Source organism: Melopsittacus undulatus, chromosome 4 (assembly GCF_012275295.1).
Source record: "Melopsittacus undulatus isolate bMelUnd1 chromosome 4, bMelUnd1.mat.Z, whole genome shotgun sequence".
NCBI lineage: Eukaryota > Metazoa > Chordata > Aves > Psittaciformes > Psittaculidae > Melopsittacus > Melopsittacus undulatus.
The window spans coordinates 24,364,594-24,387,297 of NC_047530.1; the positions used below are offsets into that span (position 1 = coordinate 24,364,594).

Consider the following 22,704-nt stretch of genomic DNA (forward strand, 5'->3'; position numbering starts at 1 on the left):
GGGAACCAAGAATGCAGTTTTATGGTCAGAGAAAGCCAATTTAAGGCCTTTTTAAAATCAGTGATCACTTGTCTTACATCAGTTCCAGCAAATATGCTCCCATGGTGGGAACTGGAAAGCATATGATAGAATGGATGCCCCTGGGTCATAGGAGCAAGATGAAATTTTGCAGTATACACTACAACTCTGGCAAAGGGCCAGATTCTGCCCACCTAACCAAGTAACCCAATTTAGGAACATGAAATTCCCATGTTCCTGCTATAGTCAACAGGGAAGGACAGATGCTCCCAGCATCAGTTTAACCATTATCAGTTTCTTAGAATGACTGGCTGTGTTACTCCAGTAACCACATTTCAAAAGTTTACTCGGGTATGTGGTCACCTGTAGGCAAGACACGAACTAATACAAATAAGCAATCGCCCATTGGAGGTGCTAGAAAAGAGGAAAATTCTGGCTTGATTATTCAATCATAGCTGGAAAAGTAATTTGGTTTTGGCATTTTTAGAGAACAAGACCATGATGAGGCCATCTGGAATACAATATGCAGTCCTGGGCACCCAGATGCAAGGAAGATTAATTCAGTCTGTAACAGGACTACAATAATCAAGGAAATGAAAAATCTATCTTCTGAAATGAGATTAAAAGATGCTGTCTTGTTTACCCTAAGAGAATAAAGGTTGTGAGGATACTGATTGCTTTCTATAAACTCATCAGTCTAAGTTTCTATAAACTTAGCAGAAGCTAAGAGGTATTTAAACTAAAAGACACTGCTGCTACAATAAAAAATGGATAGACACTAACCATTAATAAATTTATCCCAAATATTAGACAAAGGTTGCAGATCCCCAGAGGCCTAGAACTACTTTTATTAGGGACAGCTAAACTGCTTAGCTACATTGATGCTGATCAGTTTACATTTAGGATTTACAGCACAGCTGCCTGCACTAGCAAGGATTGTGACTCTAGCTCACAGGGTCATTTCTAGCACAATGCACCGTTAGCCTCAAGCATTTCTCTTTGCGAATTGAGCGTTTTCTCTGCATTGATCTGTATTCAATGCATTTATATGTGTAGTGCCAGATGTTCAGAGACCTTTGTGCTTCACAGAGACCATGGCCAAATTTTCAGAAGTGGTCTGCAGTTGCGGGGATACTCTCCTTAGATATACATACTTGAGTGTGTTGACCGTTCAGCAGATGATGACTTTTCTTTCTTATCATATACTCTTTCAGGCATTGTGTTCTGTGCCAGAAATTAAAATAAAGGCCTACTGAGAGCTTACAACTAAAATAATCTAAGCCAGTGAAAAAGGGTTCTTGTTTCCTTGATATTTAACAGAAGTCAGGGAGTCAGCTGAAAGCTGGCAGGCTGCAGACTAAGTCTGGCTAAAGCAAAAGTGGCTGGGGCTGGCTGTTTGCAGAGAGGAGTTGGTGGTGGGAGAGAAAGCAAAGCAATGATAAATGCTAACAGTAGATACTGTGAGTTAACAGTGCAGAATTTGATACAGAATTATATCCAAAGACATAGAAACAGGGCCTAAAATAGAACATAAAAGGTAATTTCTCCTCTTCTGAATACTATCATTTAATCACATTTTTAAGTAAGCATCAACATCTCCATGACAGCATCACCTGTGAAAGGCAGCAGCCTCCACCCATCACTCTTTGAGCATTGTTCACACAAAATGTGTACGTTAGCTGATAGAAATATTCCAGATTTTACACCATGCGAAGAGATCTGAGAATTGTGTGCCTCTGGCAAGAGTCATCTTTTAAGGATGAATCCAAAGGAATAATGCACATATAATAGCTCAGATCCTAAAAGGTTTTCTTAACAAAGAAAACCAGGCTCCTATCTACAAGAACATAGGATTTAGTTGAAATATGTTTAGGTGGTTGAGTCTTACAATGATCCCCACTGACAATGGGATCTCTTAATTTTTCTTCTCTGCATGGCATTTTTCTCTTAACTGTGCTCGTGGTCCATGAATAAGGCTCCCAGGCACTACTGCAATATTAGGAACACAGTAACATCCCAGCAGTAAATTTCTATTTGTGTGATCGTCTTTGCAGTGCTTGTATGTGCCATAACACGATATGGCACCTGGACTTTTTCTTCCAGTATTACTGTCATAATTGACTTTAATTATTTTTAATACTTCCTAAAGGGCAAAATACATTTTATTTGTCCTGATCTCAAAAAGCATTTGAGAAAGCAGGAGTATTAGTTAGATCCTTATCTTATCACTCTCAGGCCATTCATTTTCCAGATCTAACCACCGAATTTCCTTTGTGCTCAACCTGAGGGAGCAGGAGCATATTCAATACTTGTTAATGCTTGGATTTTCATAGTTAGAAATACTGGAACAGTGGGGCGTTCAGAGTCCTGCACAAGTTGAGATACAGAGTGACTTCGAGTAACTTTAAGAATGGGACCAGATAGTAGCTATCATTGAGAACTACTGTTGTGTGTAATTGAGGAGATGAAAAATGAATATTCTGACCGGATTTTCAGTTCCAACTCTTATCCAGCAGTTCTTTTCAGTAGTCAGGAGGTGGCAGCCTCTGCAGTCACTACAGAAACAGCCAATCATTTTTTTCCCCCTTTTCAGAAGAATGGAAAAATGCCTTTAAGAATTAGATTAGGGAGAGGAGAGGAATTAACATCACTGTTATGAAAAGGTTCAGGTCGGAGGGATTTTACACACACACACATTCTGCTTTTTAATTTGGAAATTCCTGTTTATCCTCACAACAAGTTGTATGATAAAATGGCTCTCTCATCAAATCTGCTTTGATATAATAGTATTTCCCAATGAGAATATTGGATTTTCATCCCGTTTTAAAATAAATGTTGTGTGTCTCATTCATGTTATGAACACAGATTAATGCTTTTCAGTTTTAAGCCTAGAAAGAAAATTCTATTTTAAAGCTCTTTTTTTTTTCCATTGCATTTTGAAATACAGAAGAGAGTTTTCATAGTGACAATTTGAAAAAAAAATCTTTTAGAAACACATAAATAATGGAAAACTAACCTTAGAGGGAATCCCTTAATATATCTAAATGTTCAGGCAACTTTATTTATGTAACACTAGAACAACAATGACAGAAATAAACACCTTCTAGAAATGTAGAAGTTCTTGAAGTGGTAAGAGATTGTGTGGGCTTTGGTCCGTGATTTTCTGATTGAAGCTTGAAAAGAAGCCATAACTTGAGCCTTTCTTCTGCATCTACATCACATTAACACACAAAAAAAAAACAATCACAGTCAGGATATAGGAATCTGACATGGCATATAGTTTAAACACTTGTAAAGTTTTGCTTTAATCTCTTCCTATTCACAGAGCTCTTGAGCATCTTAACTTCCTGTTCTGATGGTGCTCCACACCTTCTAGACAATCTCCTAACATAGAGCTTTGATGTTCTTGAAATGTCTTTTCTTAGACTAAAAATGCAAATATGATTTCAGCTTTCATTCTCCAAAATTAGGAGTCACCATCAGTTCTACTTGATATTTAAAATATTGCTAGAGACAGAAACAAAGCTAGATGAAGATGAATGCATACTGTAGAAGTCCATTAGTAGGACTGTTTCCAATGACTGCAAGTAGAATTAGGGATTTAAAAAATCACACCAGTGGAAAAGAGTGGTATAGACTGCAGTTACACAGCAGCAGACTGATATCACAGGACTCTAAATAATGCATAGAGAAGCTGAGTCACCTGTAGTAGGAACATTTTAGGCTGGTGCATAATTCAGGAGATTTTGTTCCCATAAAGAATACATTAAAGTTCTCAGTTCTGACAGTGATAAATAGTGACAATTAAAATAGAATCAGAATGGTCTGAGTGAGTTCAAATGGACCTTAAAGATCATGTAATTTCAAGCCTCCTGTCATGAGCAGGGACACCTTCCACTAGAACAGGTTGCTCAAATCCCTATCCAGCCTGGCCCTGAACACTTCCAGGGATAGGGCACCCACAGCTTCGTTAGGCAACCTGTGCCAGTCTCACCACCTCCACAGTAAAGAATTTGAGTGGTGTGAATGCAGCACTTACTTGCTAGTGATGACAGAAACAAAAAAGTCATTGAGTACCACAACCTTCTCCATGTCCTGGATAATCAGGTCTCCTTTTTCCTTCCGGAAAGAGCTCACATTTACCCTAGTCTTCCTTTTATCACAGACATGACTACTGAAGCTTCTCTTGTCAGGGATGTCCCTGGCCAGATTTAATTCTACTGGGGCTTTGAATTTCCCAGCCTGACCCCTGAATGCTTGAACAGTTTCTTTGTATTCCTTCCAGGCTACCTGGTTTCCACTCTCTGTAGGCTTTCTTTTTGTCATGGTGTTTGCCCAGGAGCTCATTCATGCGGGCCTCCTGGTGTTTTTGCCTGACTTCCTCTCTGTTGGAATGCACTGCTCCTGAGTTTCAAGGAGGTGATCCTGGAATATTATCCAACTTTCTTGGGCCCCTCTTCCCTCCAGGGCTTTATCCCATGGTACTCTACCAAGCAGATCCCTGAAAGGCCACTCTCTGCTCTCCTGAAGTCCAGGGTGCCAAGCTTGTTGTGTGGCCTCCTTGCTGCCATAATACTCTATCACTTCATGATCACTGCAGCCAAGGCTGCCCTTGAGCTACGTGTTTCCAGTCCCTCCCAGTAGGTGAGAACAAAGTCTAGCACAGCACCACTCCTCATTGACTCCTTTGTCATTTAGAGAAGGAAGTTATCCTCAATCATTCCAGGAACCTCCTGGTTTGTTTATGACCTTCTGTGTTGTCCCTCCAAGAGGCATTGGAGTGGCTGAAGTCCCCCATGAGGAGCGGGTCTGTGAACATGAGGCTGCTCCCGTTTGTCCACAGGGGACTCATCCACTCAGTCTTCCTTGTCAGGTGGCCTGTAGCAGACCTCCAGTATAATATCACCTAATTCTGTGTTCCCTTTAATCCTGCCCCATAAACTCTCAGTCTGCTACTCATCCATTGCTGGGTGGAGCTCCATGCACCCCAGCTGGTCATTGACATAGAGGACAGCACCCGCTCCTCATCTTCCCTGCCTGTCTTTCCTGAAGAACCTCTACCATTCTATTCCAACACCCCAGTTACAAGATCCACCCCACCACATCTCCATGATGCCCATAAGATCACAACCCTGGAGGTGTGTGCACATCTCTAACCCTTCTTGTTTATTCCCCATGCTGTGTGCATTTACATAGAGGCACTTATGTTAGGTCACCAATGAAGCTGACTTATTGTCTGGAGTGGCTGAAGTCCTTTGCATTGCGCTTCAGGTACTCTCCTGCTGACCTGAAATCCCTCTCCAGGCTCTAGGCATCTACTTTTGCCACTGGCATTAAAGTAGTACGAGCGGGATGGATATTTCTTCCCTTCCTCCAGCAGCTCTAGTTTAAAGCCCTCTTCACCAGTTTAGAAAGCATATGATTGAAGATACTCTTCCTCTTCTCTGACAGATGGACTTCATCAGCCCCCAGCAGACCATGTTTCTCAAAGCAAGTCCCATCATCTAAGTAGCTGAACTCCTGATTGTGGCACCACTCGTGTAACCATTGTATTGATTACCCAGATTTAACTGGCCATTTCAAACCCTTTCCTTTGACCATGAGGACTGATGAAAAAAACTACCTGCACTCCAGAGTCCCTTACCACCTCACCCAGGGCTCTATAATCATTTTTGATACTCCTCAGACTCCTGGCTGTGAAACAACAACAGCAGATATCAGCCAGTGTACTGTACAAGGCTTGGTGGTCTCTTTGTGGCACCCCTGATATGAGGTATGCAGCACACCTCTCTAGAGAGCATGTCAGGTTGGCAGATGGGTGCCTCCAACTCCTCAGGAGAGAGTTGCCTACTAGTATCACACATCACTGGCTTTTCTTAGTTGCACTGGTTGTTAGGGAGCAGATCAGGCTGTCTTACTCAGCTCCAGTATCTCTCCTGATGTGACAGGTCTTTCCAGTCTGCAAAGCAATGAAGCGGTTCTGCAAGGGCACTTCATGCTTTGAGGGAAGTCTCTGTACATATTGCAGTTTAAAGATCTCACTGTTAGACTTTTATTTCTCATTTCCATTTCTCCTACAGTCCTCATGCTCCCATTCACCTTTATGTCAATGATATGACTCTAGGCCCGAATCAGTGGCAGCCTTTCTTCCTACTGAGGCTGATGTGGGGTGACCCCTACCAAGGCTTTCCCAGGGAAGACTGGACAGACTCATACGGCCATTCAGAGCAGCCCACCACAGCTCAAAGCTTTCACAAAATGCCAAACCCAAGGAGCAGACATGCTGCTCCAGTAATGACCTTCTACTACATGGACCAGTGAGACACCTCTAGAGGATTCTTACTGCACTGGGTCAAGCAGGGGACATGTACAGACTCAGCCTTCTTCAACTAGGTAACAATCATCTCACAAAATGTTAGCCAGCTTTCCGCAGGATCTTTCTATCAGTTACCAATTGAAAAAAATATGTATTCTTCAAACACAGTAATTGCTGATTGAAAAGTAAGTGGCATGAGTGAGATGGATCAGATGAGTTGATGAGTGGTCTTCTTGCTCATAGAAAACCCATGAAAAATACTTTTTTTTTTTTTACTGGGTTAGCTACATTATTTATGAATGGCTGGATTTTCACACAAGACAGATTTAGAGAACCAATAATCTGACACAGCACTTCCTGCCAGTTCTTAAGTTTCATTTTTGTTAGCTATCAAATAGCAATTAGAACATTGCTTTCATTCAACCTTCTGTATCTAATCTGCTGGAAAATATGGACTTTGAAATCGTGCCAGAGTGGTAGGAAGTGTTTCTGTACCTCCCAAGAGTGCCTAGTTTTATTACCACAACAGTTAGAACAGGCTGTGATGAGGTTTAAACAGTATAGATCTTCCATTGCCTGCAATGAAAGGTTTGGTTTTTTCCCTTTTACCTACCTGTATAAAATTATACTGCAACACATGCAAAAATATCTATATTAGGGGTTTTCTTCCTACAGCTATAACAGGTACATTGAGAGTGAATGAAGCTGTAGTTTAGCTACTTTAAGTCATTATCCGGGGCTAGATTCTGGACCACACATGTGGTAGGGACCTTTCCCTACCAGAGCAGGTTACAGAAAGGGATTTTCTAAAGTTTTAATTCAGAATGTATTTGATCTCCTTACCTTTATGAATCACTCCTATAACTTCTGATGAAACTTGAGCACAGTGAAAAGGCATTCAGCGCTGCTTTTTAGCTGTCAAGTTGCCTGAAGTTTAGCCTCTTAGTAGCCTTACATATACTCACACATGGAAAAATAATTCTCTTATTTTGGAATGGCAGAACAGAGAGAATGCTTCCTAAGATTCAAAGCCAAAGCTAAAAATTAGGATAAAAGAACCCTTTATACAATCGGATATTTTGTCTAAAGCCTTGACTCAATATTTTTATCACTAATGAGAATTAAGACAGCTCTTCAGTGTCCTTCTACATTAGCACATTTCTCAAAATAAGAAGGCCTCAGTTACTGAATAGGAAATCATCTTTCTATTCTTAAAGCATAAAATGTTATGACAGGAACATGTAGAAAAGGACCAGCACGTTAGATGTCAGTGCTGAAGGCAAGGAGGACATAGCAATATACTATGTTGTGTGGAGGATTTGTTCAAACAGAACAATGTGGAAATACAAGGAAAACAGAAGCCAATAAAGCAAGTCATAAACTAAAAGTTGAGGACAAAGTCAGACTAATTAGATCAAAATTTTCCCTGATTTTAAAGTCATATTCCTAGAAATACTTTTGAATAACAGCAAGATGGAGGGCAGAAGAAATCAGAAAGCAAGCAACAGGAGGACTTTTCTAGAGCAGTGCTTTTGGGTCTGGCCTCCATCCTTTAATTTTGTGGCAGTATTCTCTGACAAATATTTCCAATTCCTTCCCAAAATTTATGATTATAAAGAGTACCCCAAATTTCTTTTCTGAGTTCAAAGCCATAAGCATCAAACAGCACTGTTCTCAAGCACAAGTCTGTTCTTTTTCCTTCCTTTTCTGACAGGTTTGGGGCCTGACTTCCTGCCCAAAATTTATGTTTCCCATAGGCTAATAAAGTCGTACTCTTCACAGTGAGGAAAGTATTATTGGTTATGCCATCTAGATCTCATTTTCTAAATGCCAGAGAATAATTTACCTTCCAGATCGCCAGGCCTCTTCATATTTTCTTGGCAGGAAGGAATAGCTTTTGGCATCTATGATTGAATGACCATCCTTTAGAGAAAGGAAAAAATCCAGACTAACAAAAGAGCAAATTAAAAATAATTAACTTCTTTAATATTGTGTGTTTACCAGGAAGTTTTGTGGTTTGATTTGCTTTTGGGTCTTGTTTTTTTCTTTTTCCTAGAAAGCTGTGTCTGAAAGTAAATTAATTAGTTATAAACAGTAATTAACTTTCAGAGCAACATCACTTGACAAACAGTACAGTAAAAAAGAAAAGAAATCAAGTGTGTAAAGGGTAAACTGAAAAACTCATTACAGTTTCCATCTCTGATGCTACTCAGTGTAACACCCAGATATATACTAAGTGCTTCTGCTGTTCTACTTCAAAACTCAGTGTCAATAATACTGAGGAAACTTCCGTCTTGGCTCTGTAGGCCTGTTTTTTCCAAATGTGAAGCAACTTCCTCCTGATTATGCTGTATCTGCCATGTTCTTACACCAGCTTTGCAAAACCACTACTGTAAGCAGTGTTCAAAAAAAACCTCCTTCTGACCCAACTGGGGTGATTCATGCCACTTGCCTTGCCACATGGGACAGAAACCAGTTGATCATCTTTCCTCTTCATTTAGGTGCTCTTAGCAGAGGGCAGAGATTTTATGACACACTTTGCTTTAAGCCAGAACATTCTTTTACCAATTGCAATCCAACTTCCAAATTCAATGAAAACTACAGAAAATGTTGAGCAATATGTCTTAGGGAACACTTGCAAAAAATATATTGTTTTAGAAAAGAGCAGCCTATATAAGCTTCCACCTAAGAGTCTTGAAAGAACTGGCTGAGCAGATTCCCAGCTTCCTACTCCATGCTAAATTAAAAATACTTATTAATGTGTCAAGCTGATGTTTATTTTAAATAAGTCTCTGAATACTGGGATTATTCTGAGAGGTGGAAAATTGCTTGTCTGCACCAGCATCCAAGAGATCAAACATAGAATGGGGTAAATGGAGGTAGTACAAAACTGTTTATGACATTTAGTTACTAGAAAAGTAAATCACAGGAGTATAAATAATGGAAGTCAACAGATTTTTATGAAAAATTGTTAAATAAACCACAAATTCTTTAGCAAAGCCAGACAGGTAGATAAACTTGGATAAGACATGGGAAGTACTAGTTCATAGGATTGTGATTATAAAACTATTGTGATAGACTATCAAAATCAGTTAGTAGATGGGTTGCAGAATTATCAAAAAGCCACATTAAAAAAGTAGCAGGCACTGGGATATTTCCATTATAAAAGAGTCCTTTCAGAGGACTGGATCAGGACAGCCCAGTGATTGGTACAGTTCTGTCTTAATCAGTGTTTCCAACAGTTTCTTTAAAGTAAACATGAAATTACTGCTGACAAAATGAGAAAAAAATGATTAGCAACATTCTTCATAGTTGATAGAAAAAAATCATTCAGAATGACCAGTCCCTTTCAATACACTGTGCCCATTCAGTCAAAACATGTTTTCCCACAAACACCTAGAAGCATAAAATCTATGAAGGTGCTTTCCAGACCATATCAAACAAACAGAAAGGGGGAAGTGGAGGAAGGAGGGGGTCATACACTGGAAAACAGAAACTCCGGAAAGGTCAGTGACTCAGAAAGCCAGACTGGCTGAACAAACCAACAGGAGGTCCCAGCAGCATGCCATGACAAGGACAACAAAAATAGTGTTTGTATAACCATGGAAAAAGTGAGTATATTAGAATAATAATTTTGCCACGGTTTCAGATAAGAGAAAATCCAGCTTGAAGACACTGGATGAAGTTCTGATATTTACATTTTTTTAAAGGGTGTGGAAAATCACTCAAGCTGCTTGACAACTGAAAAGTGAGACTTATAATTAAAGAAGCTGCCTCAGCAAGAGACTGAAGGAGCTCAGTGTAGTGAAGAAAGATGACTGACTTGTATAAGTGTCTTCACAGGGAAAAAATCCTAAATATCAGACAGATATATAATCAGACAAATCAAGAATGATGACTACACTCAGGATCCAGACCTGTTCAAATGGGGAAAAGTGTTTTCAAATGCTGAGACATAGAGCTTCTGTTACCCAGGGAAGTGGCATATTCTCTCTTTCTTGAGGTTTTCTCATTAAAGCTGGCAACAAGTTATTTCCAATCAACTTACTGAAAGTCTGTCTCAGCTAGATTCACATTAGTTGCAAAATCCCTTCACACTGCTCTTCCCTGGGGACAGTTACAGACCCAGGAAAGCAAGCCTCCTATGAATTACATGTCTTGGGAGATATGGAGATAGAGATTCAGTCATTTCCTCTGCCAAACGTGATTTGTATGCCATTGAGCTAGTTACTTAAAGTAAGCTTCATTTTACCTGGTTTTAGGTATCTAAAAGCTAGTTCTCTATTTAGCATGTAAATGTCTGAAGCATTGTTATCCTCAACATCTGTCAGCCAATGGATCGAAACAGGCACTGTTGGAGAGCTGTTCCTCTGACAATTCTCAACATTGAAATAAAAAAATAAAAATTTCACTATACAATGAGGAATTTCATGCTTTGAAAAAACCTTTGTGCTGACTGAAAGAAGGCAGAAAGGTGACTGGCTTAGACTTAACGACACTCCAGACATATAAATAAAAGGAAGGCCTGCCTTACTTTAATACCTTACTTAGAGGGTATTAATATTCATAAGCTGTTATGAAAATAATACCTTAGATACTTACTATAACTATGATAAATGATATCACAGAAATCACAGCATTCAAATTTTTTCAAGGCTCTAAGGTGAAATAAAACTGAATTCTGAGATAGTACGGGACAGTATTCAGACTGTGAGCCAGATCTCTGAATGCCACAAGGAAATACTGCGGGTATTGAATCCTTGTATGCTTTCCTTAATGGCAAAGATAGCTGAAAAGATCTCTTTCCAAAACAAAGGGTTTTTTTTTTTCCATTTTAAAGGGTTATTTTTCATCAGCCTGGCTTTCAAGATGACACGAAAGTTGTGCCAGCACATCTGGTGGTGCCATGTTGCAGCAAAGGACTTTTAAAACAAAATCATGACTGAAAAAAAAAAAAGGACTGTGGAGTTACAGTATAATGCAGAATAGTTAAGGACACAAATGAAATTCCAGTGTAGCTCTGAAATGAGAATAGAGCTGATTCAAACAAGACAGTCAAAGAAAGGTTATAACATTTCTCTTGACCAAAAAGAAGAGTTTCATCTACACAAAATCTGCAGGTAGCAGTTCAAGTGACCACCGTGAATGGCAACATGGGGAACATACAGCAGTGAGTTTCCTATCTGCCTGTAGGAACATATCCTTTCATAAAAATATATGTGTTTTATTTTCCTTGGATTTGATCCCAGCAGTCAGATGGGGAGGAAGTGTTGCACTTCCTTCATAGTAAATCTTAATCAGTACATTGGGAGAGCCATTCTGCAGCCTTTCCTCATACCAGAAGAGTTTATTCCTTAAGTAGTAGTCAGTAGGAACAGTGGCCCTAATATGAGGATCAAATGCAACTTACCTGACAAAGTCGTATGTGACCACAACCATGCAGCAAACTTCATCCCAGCTTCTAGCATACTCCTGCCTACCTCTCCACCCAGGTATCTCAGCAATTCCAAAGAGGAACAGTTAAACCCATTTAAACAAAGGCCTACAAAACCAACCACTAAAACAGCTCTGCAGAGAACTGCATTAGGAGGCAGAGAAGATTTGAGTAATATTTTAACAGGACTGGAAGCAAAATTCTCGCTTTGTTCAAGCAATTTACATAATGACTCTCCCTTTTTTTCTTTTCTTTTTTTTTTTTTTTTGGCTTTTTTCACACTAGTTATTTAATACAGTCATTATACTTGGTTATGGCAGTTCGAATTGTTATACTTCCAAAAGACACTATTTAGCAGGATCAGAGGGCCTGGATATTTGAACAGAGGATTTTACTTTGATGAACTTTCCCTGATCCTCCTTGAAAAGAGCTTACAGGGATTTTCTTAGACTGTTCTCAAGGACCTGGGGTTGACTGGGGAGAAAAAAAAAACCCACCAAACCTTAAATAGCTTTTCACATCATGAGATTTCACAAAGTAAATAGCAGAGATGTTTTTTAATAAAGGAGAGACCAATTCACAGAAAAAAAAAGAAGTACATGATGCTTATTCCCTCTACTGACTTGCAATTTTTCAGCCAGCTTACCAAATCTTTCCAATCAATAGCCCAGTGTATATTAAATAGATTTTAGAGATGAAATGAACAGAATATAAAGGCACGGACACACTGGATGTGGACATGTTTATAAAAGCTGAATTCAACAAGAGGAAGAGCCCTAGATGTGACCTGGGGTAGTCAGGAGACAGAAGCCTGCAGCATACCAATAATATAGCAATCAGACTAATACCAGGATCACTATCATGACAAGCGCTGCAAGCACAGCAGACCTGCTGGGACTGGCTCTGAGCAGGTCAGGCACCACCAAGCAGGGCTTGGAAACAAATCTGGCTCAGCACAAGTCCTCACTGCAGAAATGGATATTGTGCACTCAACTGCAAGTATAAACTTAGAGAGGAAAAGGCAGTCTTGCCACAGGAGTGTGATAAATCAGAGCAAACTTTTCTGAGAAGTATCTTAACTCCCAAGAGAGAGTATTTAGCTGAACAGTTATTTTAAGACAGCAATTACAAGGGGAAAGGGAGGGGAGTTTATTTTTTCTTCTACCAAACTAATTATTAAGAAAAAATATCAAAAGATGACAGGAAATGTGAATTTAAAAATTCCTAGAGCTGAACAAAATATTAAAGAGCAAAGTACTGTAAATAGTCTAGCCTTAGTTTTGGTTGGGAAATTGCCCTTGCTTAGGTACTCAACTCTAATTAGAATTCACTTGCATATTAAAATTATCTGCAATTAGTATGAATTATATAAGATTCCAAAGTTCAGAATCCTATCTTCTCCTTCCTAAGCCATTTTATTTCTTTACTCAGAGTAATTAACGCAGCTTTCTCTTCACAGTCCATTTAAGTAGAGTCTAAGCAATAACCTCTATCCAGTAATTTCTCCATTTCCATGGCTAGAAGTTTGAGCATCAAACAGTCGTTAGAGTGACAGCTTCAACCTGCAAGCTTGATGAGCCTACTTTGTGTGGCCTGCAGTAATAATAGTTTTCTTTCTCTACCCATTCACATAACTTCTTTTTCTTTTTACAAAACATTTTGCTCTTTACCAGTAGTTCAGTTGAAGCCTCTATTCCATTAATTTCACTATGACCATATAATTATTTTTAATTATTTTGATGAGCTCCTAGGTAAAATCACAAAATTAAAAAACTTAATCTATGGCAAGGGCAGACAATCGAGTCCTTTCCTGAGCCAAACCAAGGCTCATACAGCTCTCACTTCCGTTTACCCCATATGTTCACCATAAGAAAGGTCTTTTACTTTGGAATAATGTTCCTGCCACTTTTTTCACATGGAAGCACTCCAACACAACATAGATTTTTGCAGTAGGTACAGCCTTAGGCACAAGACATACCGACAGCATATCTTCTCTGACCCTCCCTGAAAAAAAAAGCATTTTAAAATCCTAATGTCATACATTTGTCTCTGAAGAGTGCAGCCTTGCCTGCACTCTTGGTAGCTTGGAAACAGAAAATCATTTTTAAAAAATACGTAATATAGCATAGAATAAATATAATGGATTAGTCATTCCTTACTGTAATGTAACAGCATTCCTGAAAGCCAGGCACTATTATCCTTAAGAAGAGTGTTGAGACAAGTATGGGTGTTCTGGGGATTACTACAGTGGGAAGCAAAATGAGCCAGTGGTACATCATGAAATGCAGTCAGGATGCTCCTACAGCCTCTGCATATGTCCCTCCATATTCCTGCAGGAGTTTTTTTTGTAACTTCACATAAATTAGCTTCCTCATAAATTAGCTAAATATTTGTCTTTCTCTAGTTGCTTTTAAAGATGCACATTCTTAGATTAGTGGGTTCAGTGAGTGTGTAAGTAAGTTCCTTTCAATACTCATTTTACTGTTAAACCAAAATCAGACCATTATACAAAGAATTAAACCAAAAATGCAATAAGTAATAAATACTGCTCCCAACCAATGATTAGCATCAAATTCCGCACCTCAAGGATTATGTTATGAACTGGTATCAGCTGATGCAGTTTCATTATTTATTCAAATGTCTTTTTCATTATTCTTACCTGTTCTCAACTTGTCAGGTTTTGTTTTTATCACAGTTTCTGCCCATGGATGCAAGTGAGTTTTAGTAGAGGGTATCCATAGCTAGGCTCTTAACTGGCAGATACACTTATATAGCTCCAAAGCATCCATAAACATGCATACACATAAACATATAATCTGTCATATTAACATGAAGATATGCAGAGCTGAAACTAGCATGCAGTAGTGCTAAAAGTCAAGAACAACTGCAGAGAATATCCAGTAATATCTGCAAGTCTAAACCATATTTTGCTTTTTTATGAGCCAATTGATAAAACATGCTATGCATATGGTCTATGGGGAAGTACTGTAAATAGTGCAAGCTGTTAACAGTAAGTTATGATAGATAAAAGGTTTTATTTCCACCACAAGTTTTCTAATTTTTGTTTTCTTTGTATTGTTGGATATACCCCTGGCCAAGTCATCCCTCCACCACCCTGGTTTCTATTTAAGACTCTGCCAGCAAGCTAAGAGGTTTCTTGGTTTGAGGACAGTATTTCAAAACTGTGCCTTGTTCAGCAGAGACCATGACACAGCTGGATGGAAAGGAAGGCACATAAGCTTGAACAAAGCTGCATTCTTACCTCTCCAACAAAGAAATTGTCCACACCTGGTGGGAGAGACTATTACATACTCTCCCAACTTTCAGTTCCACAGGGACGACTACTTTATTTATTTCTCAGCAGGATCTGAGATATGCACTGACAGATGCTATAAAACAAATTCATCCTTACTCATCATTGAGGTATTGTCACTGAACAGTCACTGAGCATGCATCTGAGTGCCCTTTCTTTGTAATAGATAACACACTCTCATACTCCATTATTAGTGTAACTATCAGCAATAATTAGATGCTGCTTTACTGCCTCCAGAAGATATGAATTCACATGCACCATGTCTAATCTGAGGTCTGTTTGAAGTCTCAGTGGAATACCAGGAAAAATATAAATGAACTTATGCCATATTCAATGCATACTTGTTCCCTATTCTATTACAACCTAGTGATGTATTAATTATATATTCAATCTTTGAATAACAACAGGAACATTTACTTCTATGGCAGATTTCATTATTTGCTAATAACAGGAATTTAAAATACCATACATTGTAACAACCTCAGATGCTGAATACTAGTTATCACAGCAGTCAAGTGAAATACAGTAGCAATAATTTGTTACAGAACTCACAGAATCACAGTATGGTTGAGAGTTGAAGGGACCTCTGGAGGTTACCTTGTCTAATCCCTCTGCTCAGACACTTAGAGAAGATTGCCCAGGACCACATCCAGATAGCTTTTGACTATTTCTTAAGATGGAAATTCCATAATATCTCTGGGCAACCTTTCCCAATGCTCAGTCACATTTACAATAAAAGTATTTCCTGGTGTTCAGGAGGAACCTCCTGTGTTTTAGTTACATCTGTTGCTTCTTATCCTATCACCAGACAGAGTTTCAAAGAGCCTGGCTCTGCCTTTTACCCTCTCTTCAGGATTTATACACATTGATGAGACCCCCTTGAGCCTTGTCTTCTACAGGCTAAGCAGTCCCAGTTGTCTTAGTCTTTCCTCATAACAGAGATGCTCCAGTCTTTTAATCACTTCCCCACCTATTTGTTGGCTCCTCTCTCCAATATGTCCATGTCTCTCTTGTACCAAGGACCTCAGCTAGATACAGTGCTCCATGTGTGGCCACACCAGTGTTAAGTAAAGGGGAAGGGTCACCTCCCTCAACTTGCTGGCAACATTTTCTAATGAAGCTCTGGTTACCTTTTGCCTTCTCCACAGCAAGAGTACAGTGCTGATTCATGTTCAACTTCATGTCCACCTGGTCCAGGTCCTTTTCTGCAAAGCTGCTTTCCAGCTGGGTGGGTCCCAGCATACATCAGTGGATGGGTTTGTTCCTCCAAATGCAGAACTCTTCACCTCTCCTTGTTGAACTTCTTGAGGGTCCTGTCAGCCCATTTCTCCAACCTGTTGAGGTCCCTCTGGATGACAGAACAATCCTCTGGTGTATCAACTGCTCCTCACAGTTTTCTGTCATCTGCAACTGCACTGTTTTGTCCTTCATAAGATGATTTCAATGAGATAATAATGTGCCTCCTTAAAATGTGCAGACCTTATATAAAGAATACCCCTGTATGAACTTGTTGATGTGATCCACAGAACAACCCTAAATACATTGCAGTTGCTTAGCAGGCACATTACAGCAGCTATTAATATTTACAAAGAAAACATCATGAGTAGTCCTTTGTGAGAAAAATACTAAGGTAACAATATTACACTGGTCTAAAAAAGGCAGGGAATTTCTCCTCTGGAAGTGCTATCTTCCTCCTGGACAGGCACAGTAGTGAAGAAAAAAGTTCTGCCTGTATTCTGCATCCAGAAACATCAGAATAAACCTCTGTCTAGGCATTCAGGATGGGGTACCTTTGGCACTTGGATGGTATTCATTACCAAACAAGTCTCTCTTTGTCTGTCATTAAGGCATTACTTTTGAAGAGCTATTTCCAAAGGAATGCTTCTGACCACTAATACCTTGATGGTCACTACTACCATTGGATTATTTTCACAGTATCACTGAAATGCTATACATTGAAATGTTCCTTACAGGAAAATCAAGAGCAGATTTAGTTTGCCATGTTTGAAAAGGCTGACATTTCCACAGACTTGCATTGTGTGTTTGCAAAATTGAGACTGATTTCAAAAAGTCTCTATACATCTCAAAGCTCCACAGGAGAGCAGAGGTGACAGTAAGCAGCCTAGCCTAGACTAATAGGCTGACACTGCTTTAAGGCAGGACACATTCCAGATGCTGGAAAGCCTTAAAGGGAGACTAAAACATTACCAGAGAGACAGCTAGCTTTTAGGCTGCTCCACTTCCGCTGAAGAACTAGAGTAGGAACCTTTGCAGATCAACTAATAGGAAAGAAAAGAAGATCTTTTTATCCAGCTTTTGCCCCTTCCCAAAATACACTTCTCTATTAATTAGTTCATGCTGCATTAACCTACCAAAATTCTTTTCACCCCATTTATGCCACAGATAACAGATGCAGCAATTAGTTTATACCAAACACTTTTGAAAGTGACACCTTATATTTTTATGGATCTGTAAATATATGAGGGATGTTGTCACTATGATAGATACAAATTATAATAAAAACAACATTTCACACAGAGATTATATCTTTTATTATATCATTTGATCCCTTTGTCAAGAGCAGATACCAAATTCTTTCATCAGATCTGAGAAGGAAGCAGTGAGGCTCATCCAGGCTAGGAAAAAGGTATCTGAGCACTTGGACCTCCCAACATTACTATGAAGGCTGTGCACTGCTGGAGTCACCCAGCAGTACACATTTGTTCTGACTCAGATGTGGGCACATGATTGCAGTTCTCTCATGTTAGTCAAACACTATGGAGCTGTATTCTTTTATACTGGCTCTGTGCCAGGGAAGGAGGCAGGAGCAAGATGCACTGATCTGACTCAACAAAGATTTCTGAACAAAGATCCATCAGAAGCTGAGCCCTTTCTAGCCTATAGCTATGGCATTTTGGAGTGGACTTCAGGAGCCCTCAACCCAGCTGCAAGCTATTGGCATATCAATAACATAATTAATTTAATCTGTTACTGAGTTTTGAGAGAGAGGTTGTTAGCACCTCCAGAGCAGGAAATGGTGCCAAAAGGAGAGATGAGACATTACCGTCCTTATGTAAGAGCAGGAGGACTAAGCATCTAAAAGCTACCAGAAATAGAGAGAGCTGCCAAAAGTGTTTATAAGTGAAATAAGCAGAAATAACTCACAATCACAGCATTGATATTATGATTCCCATACTCCTTTCATCTCTGACATCTATACCTGATGCTGAAAATATGATTGCCTGACTGGAACTGGAGAGCTCAAAGTTGCAGTCCCCAATAACCAGCAATCCTTCTAATGCAGTGATCCAGCACTACCATCTACTCCAGCTGCACTGTTTTTCCAAGGTGGTGTCAGGGTTAAGTCTCTGTTCTCTTGTTGCCACCTCTGGACCACAGTAACATCCATCTGAAACCATGAACTTTCAAAGATGGACACACAGTATGTGCTCCACATGCAAAAGCCCTTAAGGGTCCTGTTCATCCTTAGGCCAGTTCATTTTGCTACAATGAAACAGACTCTTTGCTTATGTCAACAATACTGATCTCAAAAGCAACGTGCACATGCAAACATATACTGGTGAAGAAGATTGGGAATGGCCTCTTTCTCACTCTGCCTCCTCCACAGCACTGCTTGGATGTTCATTAGTTTGGTGTTTATCTGCTAAGAGTATAGACCTGTAGAGTATAAATCTGGAATCAGGAAATTTTACAGTTCAACAAATACAGAATATTTTTTGAAAGTCACACTCAATCAGAGAGAAAGCCCAAAAGTTATAACTGAAATAAAAGGAAACCATAATTCAGTCATATTCAGCATTACTCAAAGCAATGGAAAGTACTGCATCCAAGGCTCGATTCTTCTGTCTGTTTATGAGTTTCTTTCTGCTGAAGACTATAAACTGTCAATCAGATGATCTTTCATGACCTGTAAAATATATGTCAATATATAATTCAATTTAGTTAGGCAAAAGCAACACATACTGAAATCAGAGAGACCTAGAGCAAAAGGCAGTTCTACAAATCAACCCCCCTGGCACTGACAACTTTTCATGCAAGGATTAATAAAAACTTTATTTGGAAGATTAAATCTGTACTCAGTAGACCTGGATCCTTCAAAAGCATGAAATCACTTGGAAAATTGAGGGGACATGTTTTTCCCAGGTTCTTAGGTAGTCACTTGTCTAGCTCATTACGCAGCTTCAGTCTTACTCTCAAAAGAATCAGATTTCCAGAGGTGTACAGATGTCCAGGAAGTCTACAAAGTGCCCAGTTGCTTAGTTCACAACAAAATCAATAAGAGTTAAGGGCTTCATATAAAACTATGTCGATCTGCATAATTAAAATACTAGCTCCTAAGATCACATGTCTTGTTAAAATCAGTGAGGTCGGAGCTCTTGCAAGCTCTGAAAACCACACTTTGGCTTTCCATGATATAGCTCTACAGGCAGCTAGCAGGGGCACTTGATTCATGGGAATGAGTATGGGAGAGGTGTCAAGCCTGAACCAGCTTCAAGGCACAGCTGGGCTGTCAGGACAGAGGTCTTGCAACAGCAAGGAACAGATTAAAAGAAAGCTGACATTGACACAGGCTAGTCCAGACCTTCACAAAGACATTTAAATCATGCTGTTTAAAGCAACCAGTGGGCATGCTTAGACCATTTGAGAAGATGTTTTTTCTAGAATAGCAACTTAGCACAAGAGTTGCAACTTCCAATTTAGTCACCCTTCTTTAATATAACATGGTGCCTTGCAGCTGGATAATTAACCTTGATATTCATTCAGACTTCAAAACACAGAACTCCCATTGCTGTCAATTAGCTGACAATGTCATGTGTGTGCTAATGAAAGGTTTTTGTGTGACCCTAGAAATATTGCATTTGGGAAATTTCAGTAGCTAATACAGTAAACCCACTGGAAAAAGTCCTTCACAAATTACTTTAACAATTTTAGAATGGGAAGGAGATTGTGAATTAGTCACTGGATTGAGTTCACTGAATATATATAGGGATGCTGGGGAGGGACTCTTTATTAGAGACTGTAGTGATAGGACAAGGGGTAATAGCTTGAAACTTCAACAGCAGAGGTTTAGACTGGATATAAGGAAAAAAATCTTTACTGTGAGGGTGGTGAGGCACTGGAATGGGTTGCCCAGGGAGGTTCTGAATGCTCCATCCCTGGCAGTGTTCAAGTCCAGGTTGGACGAAGCCTTGGGTAGCATGGTTTAGTGTGAGGTGTCCCTGCCCACGGCAGGGGGGTTGGAACTAGATGATATTAAGGTCCTTTCCAACCCTAACTATTCTATGATTCTATGAATGAAACAGGTGTAGATTGAAGTTTACCCTCCTTTCTGTTCTTATTGCAACACTCCAGATAACTGGCAAACTTTCTTGTTATCATGGTCTTGTACAACTCAGTACAAAAGAAGATGCCTTGATCTCAGCTGGAGCATTCAGAAGCTACCATACTTTTCAACATTAACATACGCCTGGAGGCAGGATTATAGATGATTGTTCCAAAATATTTTTTGATGTATGAGGCAGTGCAATAAACACTGCAATATGAAAATGGGGCACAGTATGGGACAGACAACTGGCACTTTTTCCACTGATTTCTTTGCATTTATAATAAAGAATTACAGCCTGCTGGTAACAAGATTAAATTAGTGGGCAGCTAGAGGTTTTCCTGTTATCCCACAGGGGGTTGCATTCTGCTAATGAGTGTTAACCCTGCAATCAGGCAAACATTCACCTTGAGAAATGAACAACCTCATTCAGAGGTTTTAAAGCAGCCAGAACAGTCAACAGCTAAAAAGGAAACTGGCTTCAACACAGCTACTTTCCTTTTTCAGTATTGTTATACCTCTCCAACAAGAATGAGAGCTAATGGCACAACCGAAACATTCTTGTAGCAAAAGCCAAGATCAGCCCAAGTCCCTTCCAAGTTAGAAACCCTGTCTTGTGATGAAGAAGGAATAGCTGATGCTCAATCAAATGCTTTTGCACAGGCTAGCTATGACCTTTTGTGAAGGTTCCTAATGTGAGTTCAATTTTACCTGCATATTATCAAAGTACTTTGCCTCATTTGCTGAAGGAAAATAGAAAAAAACAGGGAGGAGGGGAGAAGTCTGTTGTGCTTTTCCCTGGATTTGAGAATTACATCAACCTTTGGTCCTTTTTATGAAATATTCTGACAGTAGAAAAAATACTCACTACTCCATTTTCTACACAGGGTCAACATTACGAAGAGGAAAAACGGGCTTTGAGTCATGAAATAATTGCACTCAATAATCACTTAATAGAGGCCAAGGTGACAATAGATAAGTTGTCAGAAGACAATGTAAGTATCTAATTATGGATACATCTTGATACTATATTCAGAAATAAAGCCATGCACTGCCCATGAATTTAAAGAATAATTTCTTATTGTTTACACAGAAGGTAACTTGTCACCTTGATAGTTATAATTCATGTTTATTGTTCCATTTTTTTGTAAATTCAGTTCTCCTTATGCTATAGGATTGGGCTTAGACTTTTCATTGATATTTGTTCCCTTATGTCAAACCCAAAACTGATGGAAAGAATGTTCTGAGAAATGGCAAGGTTCCTATATTGATTTTGCCATCAGTTTCAGTCTGATACAACAAACTGGTGGAAGTGCATGCTCAGAGCTATTATGTGAACACATGTGTGAAGTGAGAATTGATTATAAGAACTTAAGTATGGACCAGTACATTTCCTGCAGTTCCTCTGATCTTTCAGTCTTTGCTCACTGAAATGAGATGCCCAGCACAAGTGAGCACTACTAGCAAAAGATAGGATTGACCCAACCTGGTTACTCAGATTATGGGAAGGAGAGGGAATCAGGTTTTCCCCAGCTGTGGTCCATGTGTGGCATTTTGCTTGTCTCTGTGTGGAATGAGAAAGGGAACGTCTCTTGCAGTTGTCACCCTGCATCTTATTAAACACTGCTGAAAACTGGCATGCACACTGCAGCTGGCAAGATCATAAAATCCTTCCGGGGCAAGAAAGGCAGCAAAGAAAGGAAGATTGCAGGCATTTAGTTCATTATTATGCCATTCCTTAGACACTTAATAAGAAATTCATCTACAGAAGACATGTTTCTGTTAGCACTTATTTTTCAGCATCTTACATTCAAACTTCCCATATCTCATATGAACTCTTAATCATACCAGGGAGCATTTGATCCCATTAATATGCCTCTTGATGTGAATTGTGCCTATGCAATTAATAGCTTTCCAACGGAAACAAAGAGTTCACAATCTGATCCTTTACTTTGACAGAAATTGTGTTGAAACAGTTACTTTATAAATCTAACAGCTGTAGCTAACGGAATGTGGTGAATGCAATGGGCTACATTTAAATTTTATAAGCACAGATATACATCTAGAGGAACTCAGCTGAAATTAGTGGAGTTATTTGAAATTTAAAACAGAGGGGGGAAAAATTGTAAAACTCTCCCAGTAAGTATGCATGCATTTACACTACTTCATGGGGTCAGGTTTGGGCCCAGTTTGAAGAAGAGCTTTCAGTATTCATAGCTTTTAAAAGGCAGCTTACACTGATTCAAAAGCTTCAAAAAACTACCATTTTTTCATACTTG

General features: G+C 39.3%; 1 protein-coding gene across 1 annotated transcript in view; it reads left to right on the plus strand.

Moving 5' to 3' along the window:
* Window positions 1-22,704, plus strand: part of BEGAIN (brain enriched guanylate kinase associated) — a 78,680-nt gene that overhangs the window by 49,191 nt on the left and 6,785 nt on the right. The window contains exon 5 of the mRNA XM_034061303.1: window positions 21,313-21,420. Coding sequence (XP_033917194.1) covers window positions 21,313-21,420 — 108 coding nt within the window. The remainder of the gene's footprint in view (window positions 1-21,312; window positions 21,421-22,704) is intronic.